The sequence below is a fragment of the Cetorhinus maximus genome, chromosome 23 (genome assembly GCF_964194155.1).
Source record: "Cetorhinus maximus chromosome 23, sCetMax3.hap1.1, whole genome shotgun sequence".
NCBI classification, from domain to species: Eukaryota; Metazoa; Chordata; class Chondrichthyes; order Lamniformes; family Cetorhinidae; genus Cetorhinus; species Cetorhinus maximus.
Window position 1 is genome coordinate 59,165,666 of NC_135901.1, and position 24,422 is coordinate 59,190,087.

At 44.8% G+C, this 24,422-nt stretch overlaps 1 protein-coding gene across 1 annotated transcript in view; it reads right to left on the minus strand.

Annotated features, from left to right (window-relative positions):
* Window positions 1-1,518: 1,518 nt before the first annotated feature.
* The window catches only part of LOC144697660 (uncharacterized), a gene marked incomplete at its 5' end in the record, with an annotated part of 71,191 nt that continues 48,287 nt past the window's right edge, over window positions 1,519-24,422 (minus strand). Inside the window, 5 exons of the mRNA XM_078569681.1 lie at window positions 1,519-1,573; window positions 6,465-6,696; window positions 9,259-9,538; window positions 11,892-11,898; window positions 17,941-18,558. Of these exons, the coding sequence (XP_078425807.1) occupies window positions 1,519-1,573; window positions 6,465-6,696; window positions 9,259-9,538; window positions 11,892-11,898; window positions 17,941-18,558 (1,192 nt within the window). The remainder of the gene's footprint in view (window positions 1,574-6,464; window positions 6,697-9,258; window positions 9,539-11,891; window positions 11,899-17,940; window positions 18,559-24,422) is intronic.

The following is a 24,422-nucleotide window of genomic DNA, read 5'->3' on the forward strand; positions in this document are numbered from 1 at the left end:
ATTTCTATTATTCCACATTCGTGCCCATTCTGTCACTTTCCAAGGCTCCAAGCTCTGGAATTCACTCCCTAAACCTCTCCCATTCTCTACCTCATTTTCCTCCTTTAATTCACTCTGTAAAACCCACTTCTTTGACCAAACACTTGATCACCTGCCCTAATATCTCCTCATGTGGCTCAGTGTCAAACCTTGCTTTGTAACATTTCTGTGAAATGCCTTGGAACATTGTCTTACATTAAAAGTGCTTTATAAATACAAATTGTTGTTGTTGATTTGGACATATATCACTGTTCCTTCATCATGACTGGGTGAATAACCTGTAACTCCTTACCTAACAGCATTGTGGGAGCACCTTCACCACACGGACTGCAGCGGTTCAAGAAGGTCAAACATCATCTTCTACTGAGGCAACTGGGGATTGGCAATATTTGCTGGTATCTGTGGAGAGGGAAACAGAGTAAACATTTCAGGGTTCGCAGAATGATTTACAAGGAGTAAAAATGCTGCAGAATTTGATGATCAATATAAGCTCAGAAGTGGAATAGAAATGGACTATCGGGCAGGAAAAACAATTCCTGACTATGAAAGATACTGTGGGAAGATAAAGCTGGGAAACCAGCAGCATATGGTCAGGGGATGGGCAGCGGAGGAAACCTCATTGAGACACAGTCAGCAGAAGTAACAATAAAATACTAAACATAACTCAAATAGATCCATTATTAGAGACAGAGGAAGGTGGACAATGATAGCGAGGTGATCAGGGAGGGCAGAGGTGAAACAGAGCAATGGATGGACATGGATTCAGATCCTCAGTAAAGGAGCCACACCAGTCCCAGAGACTTGGAACCTCTCACAGAAAACAGAGCACAGCACTAAAAGCTCTAAATTGTAGATGGATGGTGAAAAATACTCACCTCTGAAACAATATCACCATTTTCAAATTTAAACTCTCCCGCCTGCAGCTGAAAAGATAGCAGAAGCACCGGAGTCAGAGAAAAATCTCCCAGTTGAGGAAATGCCCGGGGAGCGGGGTGATGTGACCGTGTAATTGTCGATGTGTGATGATGTCACCGTGTAATTGTCAATGTGTGATGATGTCATGGACACAGAACATCTGGGTCTGTGCAAACCAGTGATCACCACACATTATTAAGGGTGTGAGGGTCCTTGAGAGGGGGCAGAGGAGATTTATCAGAATGGGTCGAGGGATGAGGGATTTTAATTGTAAGATTAAATTCAAGAAACTGGGGTTGTTCTCCTCAGAGTAAAGGAGCTTGAGGGGAGATTTGATAGAGGTGTACAGGATTATGAAAGGTAGTTAAATAAAAGCTGTTCCCATTAGCTGATTATGAAAGGATTAAGGGACAGAGATTTAAGATTTTAGGTAAGATCCACAATGTGAGGAAGAGATTTTTTTCCCAGTAACTGAAAATGACCTCAATGCTTACATTCAAAGGCTGGTGCTATTCAGGTCCTGGTGAATCAAGAGACTTTCAGATTTTGACGTGATGTTTGGTTTCAGTTTCTCATCTCCCTTAAGTATCCCTTGAGTTCCCCTTCCTCGTCTAACATCCTGTAAATGGAATTCAAAAAATCCATCAAGGTCAATCCAGGATTGAAATTCAGAAAGAACAAATGTTTCTCTTGGTTTGAGTTTGCTGTGTGTAAATCCTCCCCTTCTAACCCCCTGTAAAAGGAATTTCCAAAATCCATCCCTGTTAGTCCGGGATAGAAATGCACAATATTCTCTCCTCCTGCTACTGGAACAGGATGACCGCGCATGCGCAGTGCTGAACATTGCGCCCTATAAAGATGGCGGCCGTTACCCCGGGCCTGGCGAAGGGAGAAATCCAGACATTTTCGGCCCGTTCTCTGCAAACACAAGACTGGGACCTAGTTATTTGGGGTCTGAGGCCTGCACTGTGTATTTATAAAGCCTCCCTGCCCACTCCGCTGGCTTCATTCCTCCTCACACACCCACTAACTCTGTTAGTTTGCTCCACTCGACATTCTCTCACACGCTCTGAGCAGCCTCAGTCACAGACCAGCACTGCGCATGCTCATGGATCCGACCGCAATGCGCATGCCCCATCACACTCAGCACTGCGCATGCGTATGGCGCTGCTGTTGTGAAGATAGGGCACATTCTGCCCCGCAGCGAATGCTGGGTGGACGCTCTGCCATTGAAAGATCACGTTGTAGGACAGAAACCTTTGTCCTGTAATCAGAATACGATGGGTGCCATAGGGGCAAGACATAAAATTGTTGAATCAATGATACAGCGGCCAAATTGCTCCGGGGTCCACGGCAATTCTCGCTTGGATGCAGAACAAACCCCGACAGTTCGATCTGAACTCAGTGTAGTCTCAGCAGAAGGGGTGAGCTAGTAACATTTCCCCCCTTACATGGAACATTTAAACCATGTCTTGCCAGCATCTCTGCTCTGATTGTGGATCAAATCTTTTGAACTTTTAAAGTTGGAGTGTTAACATGTGGGCAAACTGAATAAAGCCCTTTGCACAAGTGAAGTATCTGAATGGTCTCCCACCAGCAAGACTGGGTTGTTGTGTCAGTAAATGGGATGAGAGTGAATCCCTTTCCAATTTTAACTGGTGAACAATCTATTTACAGTGTGAGTTTACCTACACATTTTCAGCTCAGACATGGGTTTCGAAATCGACTGGTAATGGGTTCCACATTCTTAGCACCACATAAAAGAAAAAGGAACAGGAGTAGGCCATTCGGCCCCTCAAGCCTACTCCGCCATTTAATAAGATCATGGCTAACCTGATAGTCACCTGAAATCTGTATCCCACCTATCATTCATAACCTATCACCCCCTTGCTTCCCAAGGATATATCGACCTCTGCCTTAATAATATTCAAAGACTTTGCTTCCACAGCCTTTTCAGGAACAGAGTTCCAAAGTTTCACGACCCTTTGAGAGAAAAAAAATCGCCTCATCTCCATTTCAAATGGGTGACCCCTTGTTTTTAAACACCAATTCCGAGTTCTAGATTCTCTCACAAGAGGTAACATCCTCTCCAAATCCGCCCTGTCAAGTACCCTGAGGATTTTTCTGTTTCACTGATCAGGTAAAGTAAAGCAAAATACTGCAGATGCTGGTTATCTGAAATAAAAACAGAAAATGCTTGAATTCTCAGCAGATCTGGTAGTGACTGTGGAGAGAGAGACATAGTTTTCATTTCAGGTCTGTAACCTTTCATCAGAACTGCACTGCATCTGAAATGTTAATAATGCCTCTCAATCCAAAGATGCTGCCAGATGTAGTAAGGGAACTCAAGAAGGAAATGAAAATCCCCTTTGAGGAATGGAATCCAATGCGAATGAAGGGTGAACTGCCCGACTGACCAGAGACAGTCAAGGCACCTTTCCCTTCTTTAAGATGCTGGAACAGTGACTCTAATTTTATCAGTGAAATTAACTGATTTGAGACATTGAAAGGATTCTCGTTACTGCACATCAGGAATTCAAACCTAATATCGGCTTTAGGACAATCAGAATACTTGGTATCAGACAAGACAATGAAAGGCTCGAAGGGAGATGGCACCGGTTGTAAGAGAGCTCGTTCCCGGTGACATGGATGTGTCTGCAGTGGGTGGGATCAGACTGTTTCCATGTATTTGGAATGAATGTCCCACCCTTTATTTTGGAAGCGTAAAACTGATAGAGCACAATAGCTATCTGGGTAGCGGCAATCTGAAGATTAGACTCACTGACACCCTGGTTTGGATACCTTGTCAGTTAGGTTTGTGTAAGTGTGTGTGGCGCAATTGGTTCTCTCTCTCCTGGTACTGCCCATCTCTCCTTCAAATCTGCCATCATCACCTGTCCTCAATAAAACCAACACTTGACCCCACTATCCTATTAAACTCCCGCTCCAGCTCCCACCTCCTTTCGCTCTCCAAAGTCCTGATCACCTCCCAAATCCATCTCCACATTTCCCGGAACTCCATGTTTAAATCCCTCCAATAACATCTCTGTCCCTGTCACGGTATCGAAATAGCTCTTCCCAAAGTCACCAATGACATCTGATGTGAATGTGACAGAGGAAAACTCCCTCATTGTCCTTCTCGGCCTGTCTGCAGCCTCTAAGAACGTGGACCAAACCGTCCTCCTCCAATGCCTCTGCACTGGTGGCCAGCTGGGTGGGACATGATGAAACAATGTACAAACAATTCAAGGGCTGACTGACTTCAAGAAATAACCGGGCAGACAGGGAATGTCACCGTTAAACAAGGAGAGTCCCTGGTTTCAGTGAAGGAACCGACAGAAGGGTGTTGTGGAGAATCTAAAACACTCGACATGAGTCAGCTGTGTGATGAAAAAGCAACATTAACGACAAATGTGGGGATACAGGAGAGCCCCAAAGACATCTCATCGATACAAGTTTCTCCCGTACGTTTGGAGTATTTTGTAGACATTACAGCATTGATCATGATTACAGAATGAACCGTGTGCTCTTGTTTATAATTTCGATCCTGTGCATTCATGCCTATGTAGAAATTGTCTGCACCCATAGCTGGTTCCTCTGTTATTCCCCTCTCACCCCACACCACAAGTGCACTCCCTCTGACCTCCTCGACTTTCTAGCTCCTTCTCACTGTCTCCCTTTCCATCAAAAATCAGCAAATTGTTAAAAAAATGAATGTAAAAATAATGTCTAACCTTGTAATCCCGACATTAGCAAGAAGTCCCCTTATGACCCCGTTGGACATCTGTCCATTCGATCATACCCTAATCCTTCTGTTAGTCCTAAATTAATTATGTCAGTCAGACTAAGCAGAATTACTAACTTGAAGCATATCTTTGTTTATGGCGCATTCCCACCTTTCAAGGGTTAGGACAGGTTAGGAAGAAGGTTCATATTGTCATCATTCAGAACAACCCAGATTACAAAGGAACAACTGATCTCAAAGACAACCTCTTGTAGTATGTGTGGAGGGGGTGTGCTGAATCAGGTTTAAATGGGTTAAATGATGTATGTTTTCTATATTAGACAATCACATTAAAATCTGGAACTCAGATGGGGATATGGATTTGTGTTAGGTGAGAAGATCGGCATCAGTGTATTACTCCAGGAAGCCTGAAGATCAGAGGGACAGTATTTCAGAACTGATTCCTGTGATAGCAGCAATCCCATTGCTGTCTGTGAAAAAAACCGATGGAATTATTTAAAGTGGAAACCATAGGTGTGTTGGAGGATGATGTACACAAGGAATTTGTGAACTACCTGAGGATAATAGTGAGGGGAAAGGAATAGATCTGGAAAGCAGCAGACACTTCATGTTGCTCCGGGAGAAGTGGGGCCTGGTTGTGTAGATGTCAGGTTTTACGCAGCACACAGTCAGCCTGTGGTTTCACCATGGATGAAGGATCTCCGAATCGTACCATTCACATCACTGGATGGGATTCTCAGGAGCCATGTTGTCTGCTTGGAGAGGAAGGTTTGTGTTATAGCTAATGAGAAGCAGCACAGACAACCACACACAGAGACCTACACACACACATTCTCTGTCTGTCTCACACACACTCAGACATCCTCTCCACACCCACACACATTTACACACACTTCCACACTCTGGGATACACCCGCACCCATTCAAACAGACACATGAGGACACATTCTATCTTATCAGTTGGACAACACCGACCAAAGTGACTAATACTGGGGATAAAGTATTGGTGCCTATGAAGAACACTGTTTTTGGCACATTCAAGTCAACATCATCCTCCATAGCCTGTGAGCAGTTTTGACCATCCAATCTCACCCCTTTCTCTGAACATTAAATCTATATTGAACAACATCTGGGACAGAGGCTACAGCACAATTAGTACAATGAGCTGTCTATTGCCAGCTTTGGTGACAGTGGGAGGTTGTAAAATTTCAGAACAACATCCGTGGATAATTACAGCCTCTAATTTCCTCTTGGAATGACTGAAAATGTCAACTCCTCTCATCTTGATGGTCTGTTTGATGAGATAATTCTGAGACAGGTCACATGGAGAAAGAATATAATGTTGTTTTGACTCTGTATCCAATATTCCCCTGAGTTTGTTCATTGCTGCCCCAATGTCCTGAGACATGTTCCTATGTTCAAAAGGAACTAATTTGTGTTAGTGATATTAAAAAAACACTCAATACACTATGTGTTTAACACAAATTTGATTCATCTGATTGTTATCCAGAGTATAAATCCCTATGACTGGGCTGGAGTTTATTAACATCAGCAGAAACAGACCCCAATGAACATGGTTCAGACCTGGATGTGATTCACAGCAAAACCTTGTTAATTGTGAACTCGCTGGTGTCTCAACAGGTTAGTGACTGAATGAATCCCTTCCCCACTCTCGGAGCAAGTGAATGGCCTCTCTCCAGTGTGAATTCGCTGGTGTACAGTGAGTTGAGTTGACCACCTGAACCCAGTCCCACAGTGAGAGCACCTGAACTGTCTCTCGTCAGTGTGAATACGTTCATGGTGCATCAGTTCACTGGAACTTTTAAAGCACTTCTCACAGTCTGGGCATTTAAACGGTTTCTCATCAGTGTGAACTCGTTGATATGTCTGTAGATGGGATGACTGAGTGAATCCCTTCCCACACTCCGTACAGCTGAATGGCCTCTCCCCAGTGTGAGTGTTCTGGTGTATGGTGAGTTCTGATAAATATATGCTTTCTTTAACACCTGATCCACCTGTCCTGCCACCTTCAGGGGCCAGTGGACATGGACTCCAAGGTCTCTCACTTTCTTTACGCCTCCCAATATTCTCCTGTTTATTGTGTATTCTCCAGCTTTGTTTGCCCTCCCCAAATTCGTTAGTATGAACTATCTTTCTCTTTTACAGCTGATTTAAAGTTGCAGATTTTGATCCAAAGGTTAAATTGGGATTGATATTCAAAGTTAACTATTTAACTGCAGAAACAACTTCAGCTGGGAGTCAGTGAATTAAGAGGAAAAATCCCAGACAGCGGTTCTTCAAGGTACACTGCAGGCCCGACAGCTCAATCAGCTCCACTCTCAGCTCAGGAGAGCTCAACAACTCCACATCCTGTCCACAGGGGAGTTCTCCTGGTGCAGTGGGACCAACATTCGTGCTTAAACTAACACCACCAAAAAAAGCCTGGATTAATCAGTTAGTCTGATTGCTGTTTGTGGAATCTTACTGTGCACAAACTGGCTGTCGTGAAACAGCAACAACTTGTATTCATATAATACCTTTAATGCAACAAAACATGCCAAGGTCCTTCACAGGACTTTCATAAAGAAACATTTGACATCGAGTGACATGGGGAGATATTCGGGTCAATGGACAGAACCTTGATTGGAGAGGCAGATATTAACAAGCCTCTTTAATCAGGAGAAAGAGCTGGAGAGGTTTCGGGAGGAAATTCCGGAACTTTGCACCTCAGCACGGCCACCAATGGTGGAGTAATTAAAATCAGGGATGCTAAAGAGTACAGAATGAGATAGCACAGATATCTCAGAGGGTTGTGCGACTAGAAGTTACAGAGATAGGGAAGGATGTGGCCATGAAGGGATTTGTTAACAAGATTACGAATTTTAAAATTGAGGCATTGCTTGAACAGGGACCAATTTAGGTCAATGACTACAGGGGTGAAGGGTGAACGGGACTTGGCCTGATAAAGCTCACGGACAGCAGAGTTTTGGATGATCTCATGTTTCTGTGTGGGGACGGGGTGAATATGAGAGGCCGGCTAGGAATGTATTGGGATTGTCAAGTCTAAAGGTAACACGGACATGGATGAGGGTTTGAGCAGCAGATGAGCTGGGGTGGGGTGGAGACAGGCGATGTTATGGAGATGGAAATATCTGGTGTTAATGATGGTGCGGACATGTGGTCAGAAACTCATCTTGGGGTCAAATAAAAGACCAAGATTGTGAACAGTGTGGTTCAGCCTCAGACAGTTCCCATGGAGAGGGATGGACTCGGTAGTTAGGGAACGGAATTTGTAGTGGTGACCGAATACAATGGCTTTGGTCTTCCCAATTTTTGTTTGGACGAAATTTCTGCTCATCCAGTACTGGATGTGGGATAAGCAGTTTGATAATTTAGTAACAGTGGAGGAATGGAGAAGGATGGTGGTGAGGTAGAGCTGGGTGTTGTCAGTGTACATGTGAAAACTAACACGCTGCTTTTGGATGATGTCACCGAGTGGCAGCATGTAGATGAGAAATAGGAGGGGCCAAGGATAGATCCTTGGGGGTCACCAAGTACAAGGATTTTGGAGAGGAAAGGGAGGTTGGAGATGGGGTGGTAGTTTGAAAAGATGGTCAGGTCAAGAGTTTATTTTTAGGATGGGTGATGACGATAGATTTGATGATGAGAGGGGCATTACCAGAAGAGAGAGAGACATGGGGAAGTTGGATAATCAGCAGTTTGGTGAGAATAAGATCAAGGGAGCAGAAGGAGGGCCTCATGGACAAGGGGAGCACTGAGAGGACATGAGCGGAGATGGGAGAGAAACTAGAGAAAGATGCGAGTTTTGGGCTCAGACAAGAAGGAACCTTACAGACAGTTTGGCCTAGTGGGAGAGTGGGAGGGAGGGAAGCAGCAGAGGCAGCTGATTGTATTGTCTCAATCTTAGTAACAAAGAAGCTCCATGAGCTCCTCACACTTATTGGAGGTGAGGATGGAGGAGACAGGGGAGAAGCAGAGCATTGGAGATATTAAAAAGATTCGACACACCTTGTATTTCACACCAAGTTGATTTAATTGATTAGTATCAACGATATTAACCTCTATAACAGGGCTGGAGTTTATTAACATCAGCAGAAACAGACCCCAATGAACATGGTTCCATCCAGGATGTGATTAACTACAGTAAGTGGATTTTGCTGTTACTTGTCAACTCGCTGGTGTCTCAGCAGCACAAATGACTGAGTGAATCGCTTTCCACACACAGACCAGCTGACTGGTCTCTCCTCAGTGTGAACTCGATGGTGTTTCAGTGGGTAGGTTCAACTAATGAATCCCTTCCCACAGTCAGGGCAAGTGAGCAGCCCATTCTCCAGTGTGAATTCGCTGGTGTCTCAGCAGGTTGGATGACTGAGTGAATCCCTTCCCACACATGGAACAGATGAGCGATCTATCCCTGGTGTGACTGCGCTGATGTACAATGAGGTCAGATGATCGCCTAAACCCAGTCTCACAGTGAGAGCACCTGAATGGTCTGTCGTCAGTATGAACATGTTGATGCAAGACCAGATCCTGGTAACTTTTATAGCACTTCCCGCAGACTGAGCATGTAAACGGTCTCTGGTCTGAGTGAACCAGCTGATGTCTCAGTAGGTGGGATGACCTAGTGAATCCCTTCCCACACTCAGAGCAGGTGAATGGTCTCTCCCCAGTGTGAACTCGCTGGTGTGTCAGCAGAGTGGATGACTGAGTAAATCCCTTCCCACACTTAGGGCAGGTGAATGGCTTCTCCCCAGTGTGAGTGCGTCGATGAGTTTCCAGGTCAGACGGGTAATTGAATCCCTTCCCACAGTCACCGCACTTACATGGTTTCTCCCCAGCGTGAGCAGCGCTTTCTGCTTCCATGTTCAAAGGCTGATAATATTCAGGTCCTGATGAATCGAGTGACTCTCTCAGGTCTTGGTGTGAATTTCCCGACAGCAAATCCTCCCCTTCGAATACCCTGTGAAATTGATTTAAAACAGAAAAAAGGGAGTGAGAGAGAACCCACAAAAACACAAAGACAGGTTGTGAAATTGAGCTGAATGAATCTGGGTATTTGTGGGGCCGGCACTAGGAAAAAGTGACCATGAAAACTGCTGAATTGTCATAGAAAACCAACTGGTTCACTAATGTCCTTCAGGGAAGGGAACCTGCCACCTGGTCTGGGCCTACACAAGATTCGGGCTTCTAGGGGAGGAGGGAGAAAGAGCGAGAGAGAAGTGAGAGATGCAGGAGAACCCTGACAGAATCTCCCCAACCCTCAACCTTCACCCCCTAGAAGGACCAGGGTAACAGGTGTATGTGAACACCATCACCTCCAAGTTCCCCTCCAAGTCACACGCCGTCCTGACTTGTCTGACATCCAGTACTGGATGAACAGAAAATTACGCCATTTAAATATTGGGAAGATTGAAGCCATTGTCTTCAGTCCCCGCTACAAACTCCACTCCCCAGACACTACCTCTGCACCTCTCCCTGACAACTGTCTGAGGCTGAACCAGACTGTTCACAACCATGGTGAAATATTTCACCTCAAGATGAGCTTCCAACCACATATCCACATCATCACCAAGACTGCCTATTTCCACCTCAGTAACATCGCCCGACTCCACCCCAGTCTCAGCTCATCTGCTGCTGAAACTCTCATCCATTACTTTGTTACCTCTAGACTTAACTATCCTAACGCACTCCCAGCCGGCCTCCCACATTCAACCTCCCTGTAAATTTAAGGTCATCCAAAACTCTGCTGCCCGTGTGCTTACTCGCACCATGTCTTGTTCACCCATCACCCCTGTGCTCACTGACCTGCAGACTCCGGGTTAAGGAGAACCTAAATTATAAAATTCTCATCCTTATTTTAAAGGCTGTGTTTGCTGCCATCGTGCATGTGCAGTTGTGCTGTTTTACTCTGTCTTCATCAGGTTAATCTCTCGTCCTCCTCAGACTCAAGTCACCACTGCAGACTCAGCGTGAGGAAACTGAGACTGACCTGGTTACAGTGTCCATCAATCAGCCAATCCAGAACTCAGTCAACAGTAGACAGCTTTGAACGTACAGTCCTAATCTCTAAAGCTTTTTCTTATAAACACTTTGAAATGTCTTGGAAAGTTTTATTACCTTAAAGGCGCTATATAAACACAAATTCTTGCTGTTGATTTGGACACATATCATTGGTCCTTCATCATCGCTGGGTGAATAACCTGTCACTCCTTACCAAACAGCATTGTGGGAGCACCTTCACCACACGGACTGCAGCGGTTCAAGAAGGTCAAACATCATCTTCCCCACAGGCAACTGGGGATTGGCAATATTTGCTGGTCTTGTTAGGGAAAGGGCAGGGGAGTGGAACTAAGAGATTTGCTCTTGCAGAGAGCCAGCATGGGCACAATGGGATGAATAGCCTCAGTCTGTATTGTAATCATTCAATGATTCTGTGCCTCGATGAAAAAGGACCTACACTCGAGGCCAGGGACCAACTTCTGTGTCCAACACCCACCCTGATACAAACCGGCTCTTAATTGGTCCATCTGTGTTTCTAGACTCGGTTCTGTGAGCAACACCTGCAATAAAATAATAGCAAAATACTGCAGTTGCTGGAAATCTGAAATAAAAAGAGAAAATTCTGGAAATACTCAGCAGGTCAGGCAGTATCTGTGGAGAAGGGAACAGAGTTAACATCTCAGGGTGTGCAGAATGCATGACGGGGAATAAAAATGGTGCAGAATTTAATGGTCAATATAAGCTCAGAAGTAGAAGAGAAATGGACAATAGTGCAGGAAAAAGAACTCCTGACTATGAAGGATACTGTGGGAAGATAAAGCTGGTGAGACAGCAGCACATGGTCAGGGGATGGGCAGCGGTGGAAACCTTATTTAGACACAATCAGCAGAAGTAATAGTTAGATGCCAAACAGAGCTAAAATACACTCATTATGAAAGACAGAAGGAGATAGACAATGGCAGGGAGATGATCAGGGAGGGCAGAGGTGAAACAGAGCAACAGATGGACATGGATTCAAATCCACAGTGAATGAGTTACACTAGCCCTAGAGCAATGGAACCTTTCACACATACAGAGCATAGAACTAAAAGCTCTAAAATGTAGGTGAATGGTCAAAAATACTCAACTCTGAAACAGTTTCAGTTTTCAATTTTAAAATCTCCTGCTGAACCCTGTAGCTGGAAATATATCAGAAGCACTGGAGTCAGAGAAAAATCTCCCAGTTGAGGAAATACCCGGGGAGCGGGGTGATGTCAACATGTAATTGTCGATGTGTGATGATGTCACACACACGAACACAACATCTGGGTCTGTGCAAATGAGTGATCACCACACATTGTGAAGGATGTGAGGGTCCTTGAGGCGGTGGAGAGGGGATTTACCAGAAAGGGTTGAGGGATAAGGGATTTTAGTTGCAAGATTAGGTTGGAGAAAGTGGGATTGTTCTCCTTGGAGCAAAGTAGAATCAGGGGAGATTCAACAAAAGGTGCACAAAATTATAATAAGTTTACATAAAGTAGTTAAAGAAAAGCTGTTCACATTAGCAGATCATAAAAGGATTATGGGACACAGAGTTAAGATTTTGGGCAAGGTGTGAGGGATGTGAGAAAGAAATGTTTACACAGTGAGTGCTAATGACCTGGAACTCAATGCTTACACTCAGAGGCCGATAAAAATCCAGGTCCTGAATTCCTATCCTGGACTGAGTGTGGCAGGTTTGGGAAACGGATCGTACAGAGCATTAAAAAAGGAGGATCCAGGTCCTGATGAATTGAGCGACTCTGTCAGCTCTCACCCGTCTGTAAATGTTCCCCTTCTAACCCCCTGCAAAAGGAGTTTCCAAAATCCATCCCTGTCAGTCCAGGATAGAAATTCACAACATTGTCTCCTCCTGCTACCTGGACCAGGATGGCCGCGCATGCGCCCTGCTGCACATTGCCCCCTATAAAGATGGCGGCCGTTACCCCGAGTCTGGCGAAGAGAGAAATCCAGACTTTTTCGGCCCGTTTTCTGCAAACACAAGACCGGTACCTTGTTATTTGGGGTTTGCGGCCTGCACTGTATCTTTATGAAGCCTCCCTGCCCACTCCGCTGGCTCCATTCCTCCTCACACACCCACTAACTCTGTTAGTTTGCTCCACTCGACATTCTATTACTGGCATAGCAACTTCAGTCATAGACCACTACTGCGCATGCTCATGAAATGGGCCGCACTACGCATGCTCCAAGCACACACCCTAATACGCATGTGTAGTGAGCTCCTGTTGTGAGGATAGGGCACATTCTGGCCCCTGTTGAAGGCTGGGTAACCAGGCTGCCATTGGGAGGTCGTTTTTTTGAATAGAAAATTATGTTTTGTGATCCGATGACGAACGAAGCCCAAGACCAAAATATAAAATTATTCAGGCAATTGGTATGACAAACAAAGTGCATGGGTCTTCTGCCATAATACTGTCCCGGGTGTAAATAACTGCAATAAAACCACCTACATTTTGGTGTGAAGTCACTGGAGTCTCAGTCGGCGGTGTGAACAATTATTTTTTCTTCCCATACACAGAACATTTAAACTCCGTCTTGTCAGTAAGAACGTCACAATTCAGCCGGTGAACAATCCTTTCACAATGTCATTTAACCCTTAGTTCCAGGACCATTGTGTGTGGATTTGGGGGGTAAGCATGATTTTGGAGACAAAAGAGTGGTTGGAGATTGGATGCGAATTGCAAGGATGTCGTGGTCAAGGATGTAATCGTGGGAGGGAGAGAAGCAGCAGAGGCAGCTGATTGGATTGTCTCAATCTTAGTGATAAAGAAGTTCCATGAGCTCCTCACACTTGTTGGAGGTGTGGATGCAGGAGACAGAGGAGAGGGAGAGTCCGAAACAAGGACTAACTTGTGTTAGAGATGTTTTGAAAGATTCAACATCCTCTGTGTTTGACAGAATGTTGAGTTATTTGACCTTTATCCAGAATATTAACCTTATAACCGGGCAGGAGTTTATTAACATCAGCTGAAACAGACCCCAATGGGTATAGTTCATTCTTGTACATTATTAACAGCAAAATCCAATCACTGTAGTTCGTTGTGAACTTGTTGGTGTCTCGGCAGGTGGGATGACTGAATGCGTATCTTCCCACACTCGGTGCAGGTGTACAGCCTCTCCCCGGTGTCAGAGTGCTTGTGTGGAGAGAGGTGGGATCATTGCCTGAGCCCAGTCCCATAAAGAAGGCATCTGAACGGTCTCTCATCAGTATGAATACATTGCTGCTGGATCAGTTCCTGAGAACTTGTAAAGCACTTCCACCAGTCCTGAAATTTAAAAGCTCTCTTTGAAGTGCAATCAGGTTGGATAAATTAATGAATCTCCTTCCACACAGCGCAAATGAATGGCCTCACCCCAGTGTGAACTCGCTGGTGTGTCTGCAGGTGGGATAACGGAGTGAATCCCTTTTGACACTTTAAGCAGGTCAATGGCCTCTCCCCAGTGTGAACGCTCCGATGAGTTTCCAATTTCGATGGGTAAATGAATCCCTTCCCATTGTCAACATTTGCACAACGGCTTTCAGTTGTGACTGCATTTATGTTTTGACCAGGTCAGATGATCGGCTGAAACCTCATCCACACGCAGAACACTGTGAACGGTGCTTTCTTCTCCCATTTTCAAAATCCCACAATTCTTTGTGGCCCAGAAACCGCTCTGTCCAATAGAGACGCCCTCTGAAGAAGGCTCGAAACTGCTGTCAGGTGTTGCAAGGGCCAGGGACATAAAAGTTCAATCACAAATGTTCCAAAAACAGATAGGTTATAATCGCCAGGAAAGGCTAAACAGCCTGAAGCTCTTTTCGCTAGAAAAGAGAAGGCTCAGGGATGACCTGATAGAAATAGGATAAAGAATGGAGTTGGTAGCTCAGGAATGAAAACAATGGCTTCAATCTTCCCAAAATTTAATTGGAGACAATTTCTGCACATCCACAAACGGTCTGATAATTTAACAAAAGTGGAGAAGTCGAGAAAGGTGTTGGTGAGGTAGAGCTGGTCAGTGTCCATGTGATAACTGACACTGTGTTTTCAGATGATGTTGCTGTGGGGAGAATGTTAACAAAGAACAAAGAATAAAGAAAATTACAGCACAGGAACAGGCCCTTCGGCCCTCCAACCCTGCGCCAATCATATTGCCCATCAACTAAAACATGTTGCACTTCCAGGGTCCGTATCCCTCTATTCCCATCCTATTCAAGTATTTGTCAAGCTGCCTCTTAAACACCACTATCGTACCTGCTTCCACCACCTCCTCTGGCAGCGAATTCCAGACACTCACTACCCTCTGCATAAAAAACTTGCCCCGCACATCACCTTTATAGTTTTCTCCTCTCACCTTAAATCTATGCCCCTAGTAATTGACTCTTCCACCCTGGGAAAACGGCTCTGACTACCTACTCTGTCCATGCCACTCAATTTTGTAAACTTCTATCAAGTGGCCTCTCAATCTCCGTCCCTCTAGTGAGAACAATTAGAGTTTCTCCAACCTCTCCTCATAGCTAATAACCTCCAGACCAGGCAGCATCCTGGTAAACCTCCTCTGCACCCTCTCCAATGCCTCCATATCCTTCTGGTAATCTGGTGACCTGAATTGCACACAATATTCCAAGTGTGTCCTAACCAAGGTTCTATACAGCTGCAGCATGACTTCCCAGCTTTTATACTCAATACCCCTGCCAATGAAGGCAAGCATGCCATATGCCTTCCTGGCTACCTTATCCACCTGCGTTGCCACTTTCAGCGACCTGTGGACCTGTACACCCAGATCCCTCTGCCCGTCGATACACTTAAGGGTTCTGCCATTTACTGTGTAATTCCTGCCTGTATTAGACCTTCCAAAATGCATTACCTCACATTTGTCCGGATTAAACACCATCTGCCATTTCTCCGCCCAAGTCTCCAACCGATCTATATCCCGTTGTATCCTTTGACAATCCTCTTCACTATCTGGAACTCCTCCAATCTTTGTGTCATCTACAAACTTACTAATTAGCCCAGTTTCATTTTCCTCCAAATCATTTATGTATACCACAAACAGCATAGATCCCAGCACTGATCCCTGCGGAACTCCACTAGTACAGCTCTCCATTCAGAAAGCACCCTTCCACTGCTACCCTGTGTCTTCTATGACCAAGGCAATTCTGTATCCATCCTGCCAGCTCACCTCTAATCCCATGCGACTTTACCTTCTGTACCAGTCTGCCATGAGGGACCTTGTCAAAGGCCTTACTGAAATCCATGTATATAACATCCACTGCCCTTCCACCGTTGACCATGCTGCCTCTCACTAATACGCCCATTTGCTTCCAAATGGTAGTAAATCCTGTCACGAAGAATCTTCTCCAATAATTTCCCTACCACTGACATAAGGCTCACCAGCCTGTAATTTCCTGGATTATCCCAGCTACCCTTCTTAAACAATGGAACAACATTGGCCATTCTCTAGTCCTCTGGGACCTCACCCGTAGCCAGTGATGATACAAGATTTCTGTCAAGGCCCGAGCAATCTCCTCCCTTGCCTCTCTCAGTACTCTAGGGAAGATCCCATCTGGCCCTGGGGACTTATCCACCTTAATATTCTTCAAGACGCCTAACACCTCCTCTTTTTTGATTTCAACATGATCCAGGCTATCTACATACTTTTCCCTAGACAAATCGACCGCTAAGTCATTCTGTTTGGTGAATACTGATGAGAAGTATTCATTCAGTATCTCTCCCATTTCTTCTGGCTCTACACACAGATTCCCACCTCTGTCCCTGAGTGGGCCCACCCTTTCCCTGGCTACCCTTTTTCCCTTTACATATGTATAAAAGGCCTTGGGATTTTCCTTAATCCTGGTTGCCAGTGACTTTTCATGACCCCTTTTAGCCCTCCTGACTCCTTGCTTAAGTTTCTTCCTACTTTCTTTGTATTCTCCACGGGCTTCATCTGTTCCCAGGCTTCTAGCCCTTACGAATGCTTCCCTTTTCTTTTTGAATAATATCACAATATCCTTCGTTATCCAAGGTTCCTGAAACTTGCCATGCTTATCCTTCATCCTAGAAGTCTTCCTGAGAAATAAAAGGAGGCCAAGGCTGGATCCTCTGGGGACACCAGAGGTAACTGTGGGAGTGGGAAAGGAAGACATTCCAAGTGATTCTCTGACTATGTTTAGTTAGAGAAAAATGGAACCAGGAGAGAGCAGCCCCACCCAGCTGGACGACAGTGGAGAGGTGTTGGAGCAGAATGGTGTGGTCAACCTTGTCCAGGGCTGCAGACAGATCGAGAAGGGATAGTGTACCTTTGTCACTGTCACATAGGATGTCATTGGTGGCTTTGATCTGAGTTGTTTCAGTGCAGTTACGGAGACGGATTTGGGAGGTGTGAACACTTTTCAGGAGTTCAGAAAGGAACTGGGGGTTGAAGACGGGTCAATACTTTGCAAGGACAGGAGAGTTAAGTAATTGATTTATGAGGAAAGTGTGATGATTTGAAGGAGAGAGGGATAGTACTAGGAGAGAACTGTGAACAATATCAGTGAACATGGGGAAGTTGGGTTATCAGCAGTTTAGTGGGAATAGGGTCGATGGAGCAGGAGGTGGGTCTCATGGACAAGATGACCACTGAGAGGGGAGGAAGGGGGATGGGTGAGAAGCTAATGAAAGCTGTGGGTTCACGGCTTGGACAAGGTGGAACATTAGAGACAGTTTGTTCCGGTGGTCTAGTGGAAGGGAGGGAAGCAGCAGAGGCAGCTGATCGGATTGTCTCAATCTTAGTGACAAAGAAGCTCCATGAGCTCCTTACACTTGTTGTTAGAGGTGAGGATGGAGGAGAGAAGGGAGAGGGAGAGCCCTTCCAGAGAAACTAACTTGTGTTAGAGATATTAACAAGACTCAATATGCTATATTTAACACAAATATATTTTATTTGTCCTTATCCAGAATATTAGCCCCAATAACTGGGATGGAGTTTATTAACATCAGCAGAAACAGACTACAATGAACAAGGTTCAGTCCTGGATGTGATTAACAGCAACATCCTGTTCGTTATTTGTAAACTCGCTGGTGTCTCATCAGTTGGGATGACCAGGTGAATCCCTTCCCACACTAGGAGCAGCTGAATGGCCTCTCTCAGTGTGAATACGCTGGTGCTTCAGGAGGTCAGAGGACACAGTGAATCCCTTCCCACATACAGGACAGATGAACGGCCTCTCTCCAGTATGAATTCGCTGATGTCTCAGCAAGTGGGATGACTGTGTGAAGCCCTTCCCACAGTGGGAGCAGGTGAACTGTCTCTCCACAGTGTGAATTCGCTGGTGTCTCAACAGATCGGATAAATTAACGAATCCCTTCTCACACTCGGAGCAGATAAATGGTCTCTCCCCAGTGTGAACTCGCAGGTGTGTCAGCAGGTTGGATAACTGAGTGAATCGCTTCCCACACTCGGAGCAGGTGAACGGCCTCTCTCCAGAGTGAACTCTCTGGTGTATCAGCAGGTTTGACGACCGAGTGAATCCCTTCCCACACTCGGAGCAGGTAAATGGCCTCTCACCAGTGTGAGCTCGCTGGTGTGTCTGCAGGTTGGATAACTGAGTGAATGCCTTCCCACACTCGGAGCAGGTAAATGGCCTCTCACCAGTGTGAACTCTCTGGTGTGTCAGCAGGTAGGATAACTGAATGAATCCCTTCCCACACTCGGAGCAGGTGAATGGTCTCCCCCCAGAGTGAATTCGCTGGTGCCTCAGCAGGTTGGATGCCCGAGTGAATCCCTTTCCACACTCGGAGCAGGTGAACGGCCTCTCTTCAGTGTGAATGAGCTGGTGTCTCAGGAGGGTGGATGAATCAACAAATCCTTTCTCACATACAAAACAAGTGAACGGCCTCTCCCCAGTGTGAGTGCGCTGGTGAGTATCCAGCCTGGATGGATAATTGAATCCTTTCCCACAGTCCCCACATTTCCATCGTTTCTCTCCAGTGTGACTGTGCTTGTGTTTCGACAGGTCAGATAATCGGCTGAAACCTCGTTCACACACAGAACACGTGTACGGTTTCTCCCCACGGTGAAAAGCTTTTTTATCTTTCATGCTTAAAATGCGATGAAATTCAGGTTTTGACTAATTGTGCGACACCGTCAGATTCTGATGAATGTTGGGTTTCCCGATTGAAAATCCTGGGGAAATAGTTTTAACAGAAAAAAGTGAATGAGGGAGAAACCACAATAACACAAAAACAGGTTGTGAAATTGAAGTGAATGAACCTGGGAATTTGTGGGGCCAGTACCAGGAAAAAGTGACATGAAAACAGCTGGATTGTAATATAAACCCAGCTGGTTCACTAATGTCCTTCAGGGAAGGGAACCTGCCAACTGGTCAGGGACTATGCAAAACATCAGCATCTACTGGGGGAAATAGAGAGGGAGATGGGAGAGGCAGGGGGTGAAGGATAGGGGTTTTATGCATCTACAATTCTACCAACATCTCCCAAACCCTAACCCTCCATCCCCTAGAAGGACCAGGGTAGATGTATGTGAACACCATCACCTCCAAGTTCCCCTCCAAGTCACAGACCATCCTGACTTGTTTAACATCCAGTGTTGGATGAACAGAAATTTCCTCCATTTAAATATTGGGAAGATTGAAGCCATTGTCTTCAGTCCCTGCTACAAACTCCACTCCCTAACCATCAATGCCATCCACCTCTCTGACAACTTTGGGGCTGAGCCAGACTTTTCACAATCTTAGTGTCATATTTCACCCTCAGCTGAGCTTCTGACTACATAACACTAAGACCGCCTATTTCCACCTCAGTAACTTTGCCTGCCAATAAAATAATAGCAAAATACTGCAGCTGCTGGAAATCTGAAATAAAAAGAGAAAATGCTGGAAATACTCAGCAGGTCAGGAAGTATCTGTGGAGAGATAAACAGAGTTAACATTTCAGGGGTGCAGAATGAACGACAGAATAAAAATGATGCAGAATCTGATGATCAATATAAGCTCAGGGGTAGAAGAGAGATGGACTATATCGCAGGAAAAACAACTCCTGACTATGTAAGACATGGTGGGAAGCTATAGCTGGTAAGCCAGCAGCACATGGTCAGGGCAGCAGTTGGCAGAAGTAACCGTAAAATGCTAAACAGAGCTAAAATACACCCACTATTAGAGACAGAGGAAGTTAGACAACAGCAGAGAGGTGATCAGGGAGGGCAGAGGTGAAACAGAGCAATGGATGGACACAGAATCAGATCCACAGTAATGGAGTCACACCAGCCGCAGGGCTGTCGGACCTCACACAGATAACAGAGGACTAAAAGCTCCAAATTGTAGATGAATTGTCAAAACTACTCACCCGTGAAACAATTTAACTCTTTTCAGCTTTGGAAACTCCTGCCGGAGACTGTAGCTGGAAAGATATCAGAAGCACTGAAGTCAGAGAAAAATCTCCCAGTTGAGGAAATTCCCTGGGAGCGGGGTGATGTCACCACGCAATTGTCGGTGTGTGCTGATGTCACAGTGTAATTGTCGATGTGTGCTGATGTCACAGTGTAATTGTCGATGTGCGATGACATCACAGACATGGACACAGAACATCTGGGTTTGTGTAAACCACTGATCACCACACATTATAAAGGATGTGAGGGTCCTTAAGAGGGTGCGCAGGAGACTTACCAGAGTGGTTCAACGGGTGAAGGATTTTAGATTAGTTTGGAAAAACTGGTGTTGTTCTCCTTGGAGCAAAGTAGATTGAGGGGAAATTTGATAGAGGTATACAAGTTTATGATTAGTTTACATGAGGTAGTTAAAGAAAAGCTGTTCACATTATCTGATCATAAAAGGGTTATGGGACACATATTTAAGTTATGAAGCAAGATTTACAGGAGGGGTGTGAGCAAAAATTTTACACAATGAGTGATAATGACTTGAAACTCATTACTTACTCTCAAAGGCTGATGAATCGAGTGAGCCTGTCAGATCTTGATCTGATGTTTGGTTTGAGTTTCCCGTCTGCAAATCATTTCCATGTGATATCCTATGAAAAGATTACAAAACAATCAATCACTGTCAGTCCAGGACAGAAATTGAGAAATATTTCTCTTGGTTTGAGTTTGCTGTGTGTAAATCCTCCCCTTCTAACCCCCTGTAAAAGGAGTTTCCAAAATCCATCCCTGTGAGTCCAGGATAGAAATTCCCAACATTAGCTCCTCCTGCTACCTGGATCAGGATGACCGCGCATGCGCCCTGCTGCACAGCCGCGCCCCCGGGCCGAGCAGAGGGAGAGACCCAGTCATTTCCGGTCTGTTCGCTGCAAACGCGGGGCCTGCGGGCTGCACAAAGTGTTTATAAAACCTTCCCTGCCGACTCCGCTGGCTCCATTCCTCCCCCAAACCCACTAACTCTGTTATTCTGCTCCATTCGCCATTTTCTTACCATCTCTCGGCAGCTCCAGTCAAGGACAGCACTGCGCATGCTCAGCTAAGAGCCCGCTTTGCGCAGGTGCGAATCAGACGCCGCAATGCGCATGCGTAAGACCCTGGCGCTCTCGATCGGGCACATTCTGTCCCGCATTCAATGCTGGGTGGGAGGACGTAATTGCATATCCAATAAATTTTTATGATCCGATGGTAATTGCAGCTTTATGGTCAATGTTTAAATTATACAATCAATTGATACAATAAATTGCATCGGCCTCTACCATGCTTCTGTCCTGGGTGTAATTAACAACAAAACAAACCCCTACAGTTAGATGTGGATTCACTGGATTCTTCGTAGGTGAGGTGAAGAAGTGATTTCTCCTTCCATACACCAAACATTTGAACTCCGTCTTGTCAGTAAGAATGCGCCTATTGCGGAGCAAATCCTTTGAACTTTTATAGCTGGATTGTTCACTGGTGGCCAAACTGAGTAAATGCCTTCAGAAGCATGAAATCTCTGAATTTTCACCATCAGATGTGACTGCTGCTGTGTCAACTAATCAGATGATCGAGTAAACCTTTTTCCATAATTAGCTGCTGAATGATGTTTTCACAGTGTCCAGCACAGACTTGGATCTCTAAACCTCTGGCAATGGGCTCTACATTCTCTTCTGAAGAAAAAAAGGAAAGGCTATGCTGTAAATCTGTAATAAAAACAGAACAATTTCGAATTCTAAACAGGTCTGGTAGCGTCTGTGGAGAGACATAGTTTTCATTTCAGGTCTGTGACTTGTCAGTGGAACTGTACAGAATCAGTGCACAGATCTGAAAGTATAATTCTGGTTCTCAATCCACAGAAATTCCCAGATTTTCTGAGTATTTCCATCATTTTCTGCTTTTATCTCTGATTAAAGACGTTGCTTCTGAATTGGACATTGGATTTCCTGGTGACCAACTTTTATTTATTCTTGTCTATCCGCAAGTAGTAGCATCTTCCAAACCCTTTCGGAATATTAAAGGCTTCGATCAGGTCATCCCTCACCCTGTTTTCTAGAGAAAACCTGTTTAATCAATTCAATGGTTGTTGAATGTTAAACTTTTCAGTTCTAACATCACTCCAGTAAATCTTTATTGTACCTTCTCCAGTGCTTCTAGATTCATTTTATAATATGGAGACGGAGCTAATCTGAGTATCAAACTGATAATTGCCCCCAAATGCCTGTAAATTGGAAGGATCAGCATTGCAGTGGGAGAGAAGCTGTTATTCACCAACCTCTATTTCGGCCATTTTCCCATCAGCAGAACTTAAAATGAAATGAACACATCCAATAAAAAGATTTAGAAAGTTGGTGTTAGTTTTGTTTGTGACACATTCCCTCGGGTATTCAGTAAATGCTGCTCGGAGGTTAGGGACCGGGTTATAATCTACCTGCGTTTCCTTGAGCCTGTGTTCGGTGAATTGGGAAGTTTGGCTCGGGTTGGAGTGTCTTGTGTCCCAGGGATGGGCAGTAACCCGATCATTGAAGCTGCAGTCGCTGCTTTCTGCTGACAGCGGGTGATTGGAGAGTGCGGGGCTGGAATATTGCTGCTTTTCTGCTTTTCCCTGTCTCACTCACTGTGGAGCTGAGGAAGAGAGAATAATTGATGGGTTTGTTTGAATCCAATAACTCTATAGATTTCGAATGGGCTCGATGTCGCCCTAAATGTTTTTTTCATTATATTTCAGATTAATATTCGTGAACATTGACCAGGACACATGGCTGTGAAATCAAGCACTTCCTCATTTTTCTCAGTCGAAATATACAATCTAATATCTCTTGCTGTACAACCTGTTACAGAGATTGTTATAGAAAAGAGGGAAAGGTTTGCTACAGCTATACAAAGCCCTGGTTAGATCACACCTGGAGCACTGTGCATAGATCTGGGGGCGGCCCCTTTTAAGGATCAATATTTACCTTGAAAGTTTCAGAGGAGCCGCATTGATGAGGTTGGTGGGTTTTGGAAATTGGAAGCTGTACATCCGCAGCTTGTGGCACTATTTCACCTCACTGTTCACTTCATGTTCATGTCTAACACACTCGATGCTGTTATTGGCTGAACGAGTCTTCTGTGTTTTAACTAAACATGCTATTATTTTGTAGGAAGAACGATGAGAGACAGTGTAAATTGCAGGGTTCTGGAGAAAAGGTCGGATAATGGCAATGATAGGACGGGCAGAAGGCCCACTTTCCCTGCTGTAACCATTCTATGATTTTAAACAAACAATATTAGCATGTTAGCAAGTTCTGTAGTTGTGGCCCAGTGTTTTTAAGGTGAATGGGTTTAAAATCCATTGGGGCCTCCCGACGTCGGTTTGAATCTTGCTGACTGTTCTTCTCGTTATTTCTGCTTGACTGTAGAATTAATTCTCATTCAAATAGAAGAAAAACCATCCAAACAGATCCATTTCTGTGTCAGTCTTCTACAAGTCTCCAGTCGGATATGAAACAAAAACTGAGCCAAGTTGGTGACATCTTGTTTTCTGGGCGTTTGTTTCTCCTTAGGCCTCTGTCACACTCGGTGTATCCGTCTGTGTGTGTTCCTCTGTATGTGCCAATGTGCTTCGGTTCCCCAAGGGGTTGAACACATTTTACCAGCAGAAACTTTAATTAATTTAGTTGTGCAATTTCATTTTAAAATGTTACAAGGAAAAACTCTCAGGGTAAAATATGCAAGAGGAGTTTGTCTATTTCTCTGTATGTTAAACTGCAACAACAATTTATATTTATAAAGCGCCTTTAACCTAAACGTCACAAGGTGTTCCCCAGGATCATTAGATAACTAAGTGTGACACCGAGTCACATATTCGGTCAGATGACTAACAGCTCTATCAAAGGCGAAGAACTGTATTAATGGAGGAAACTATCGATTTCATGTTCCAGATAACAGCAATGGTTCTTCTCGTTGGCTCATTGTGTTCAACCTGAACAGACCATTTGGTAGGAGAAATTTATCTCTGGTGAAAGGGATCGGGAATGAAAAAAATGCCAAAATCAGCATCCATGAGCCACATTTCCTGCCCTGTTAGCAGCTTCCCTGATGGCCGACTGGTTAGGGTTCAGCCCTTTCACTGCTGCACCTCAGGCTTGATTCCCTGTTAGGAAATTGAGATTTACTGCCCATGGGCGAACTTTTAAAACCAATGTTATTGTCTTCCTGCCTGAAAGCAACACAGAACATCTCTGTCAGAGTTAGGGGAGTGAGAGTTAAAGTTTCACATCAGGGCTGGAAATGTCAC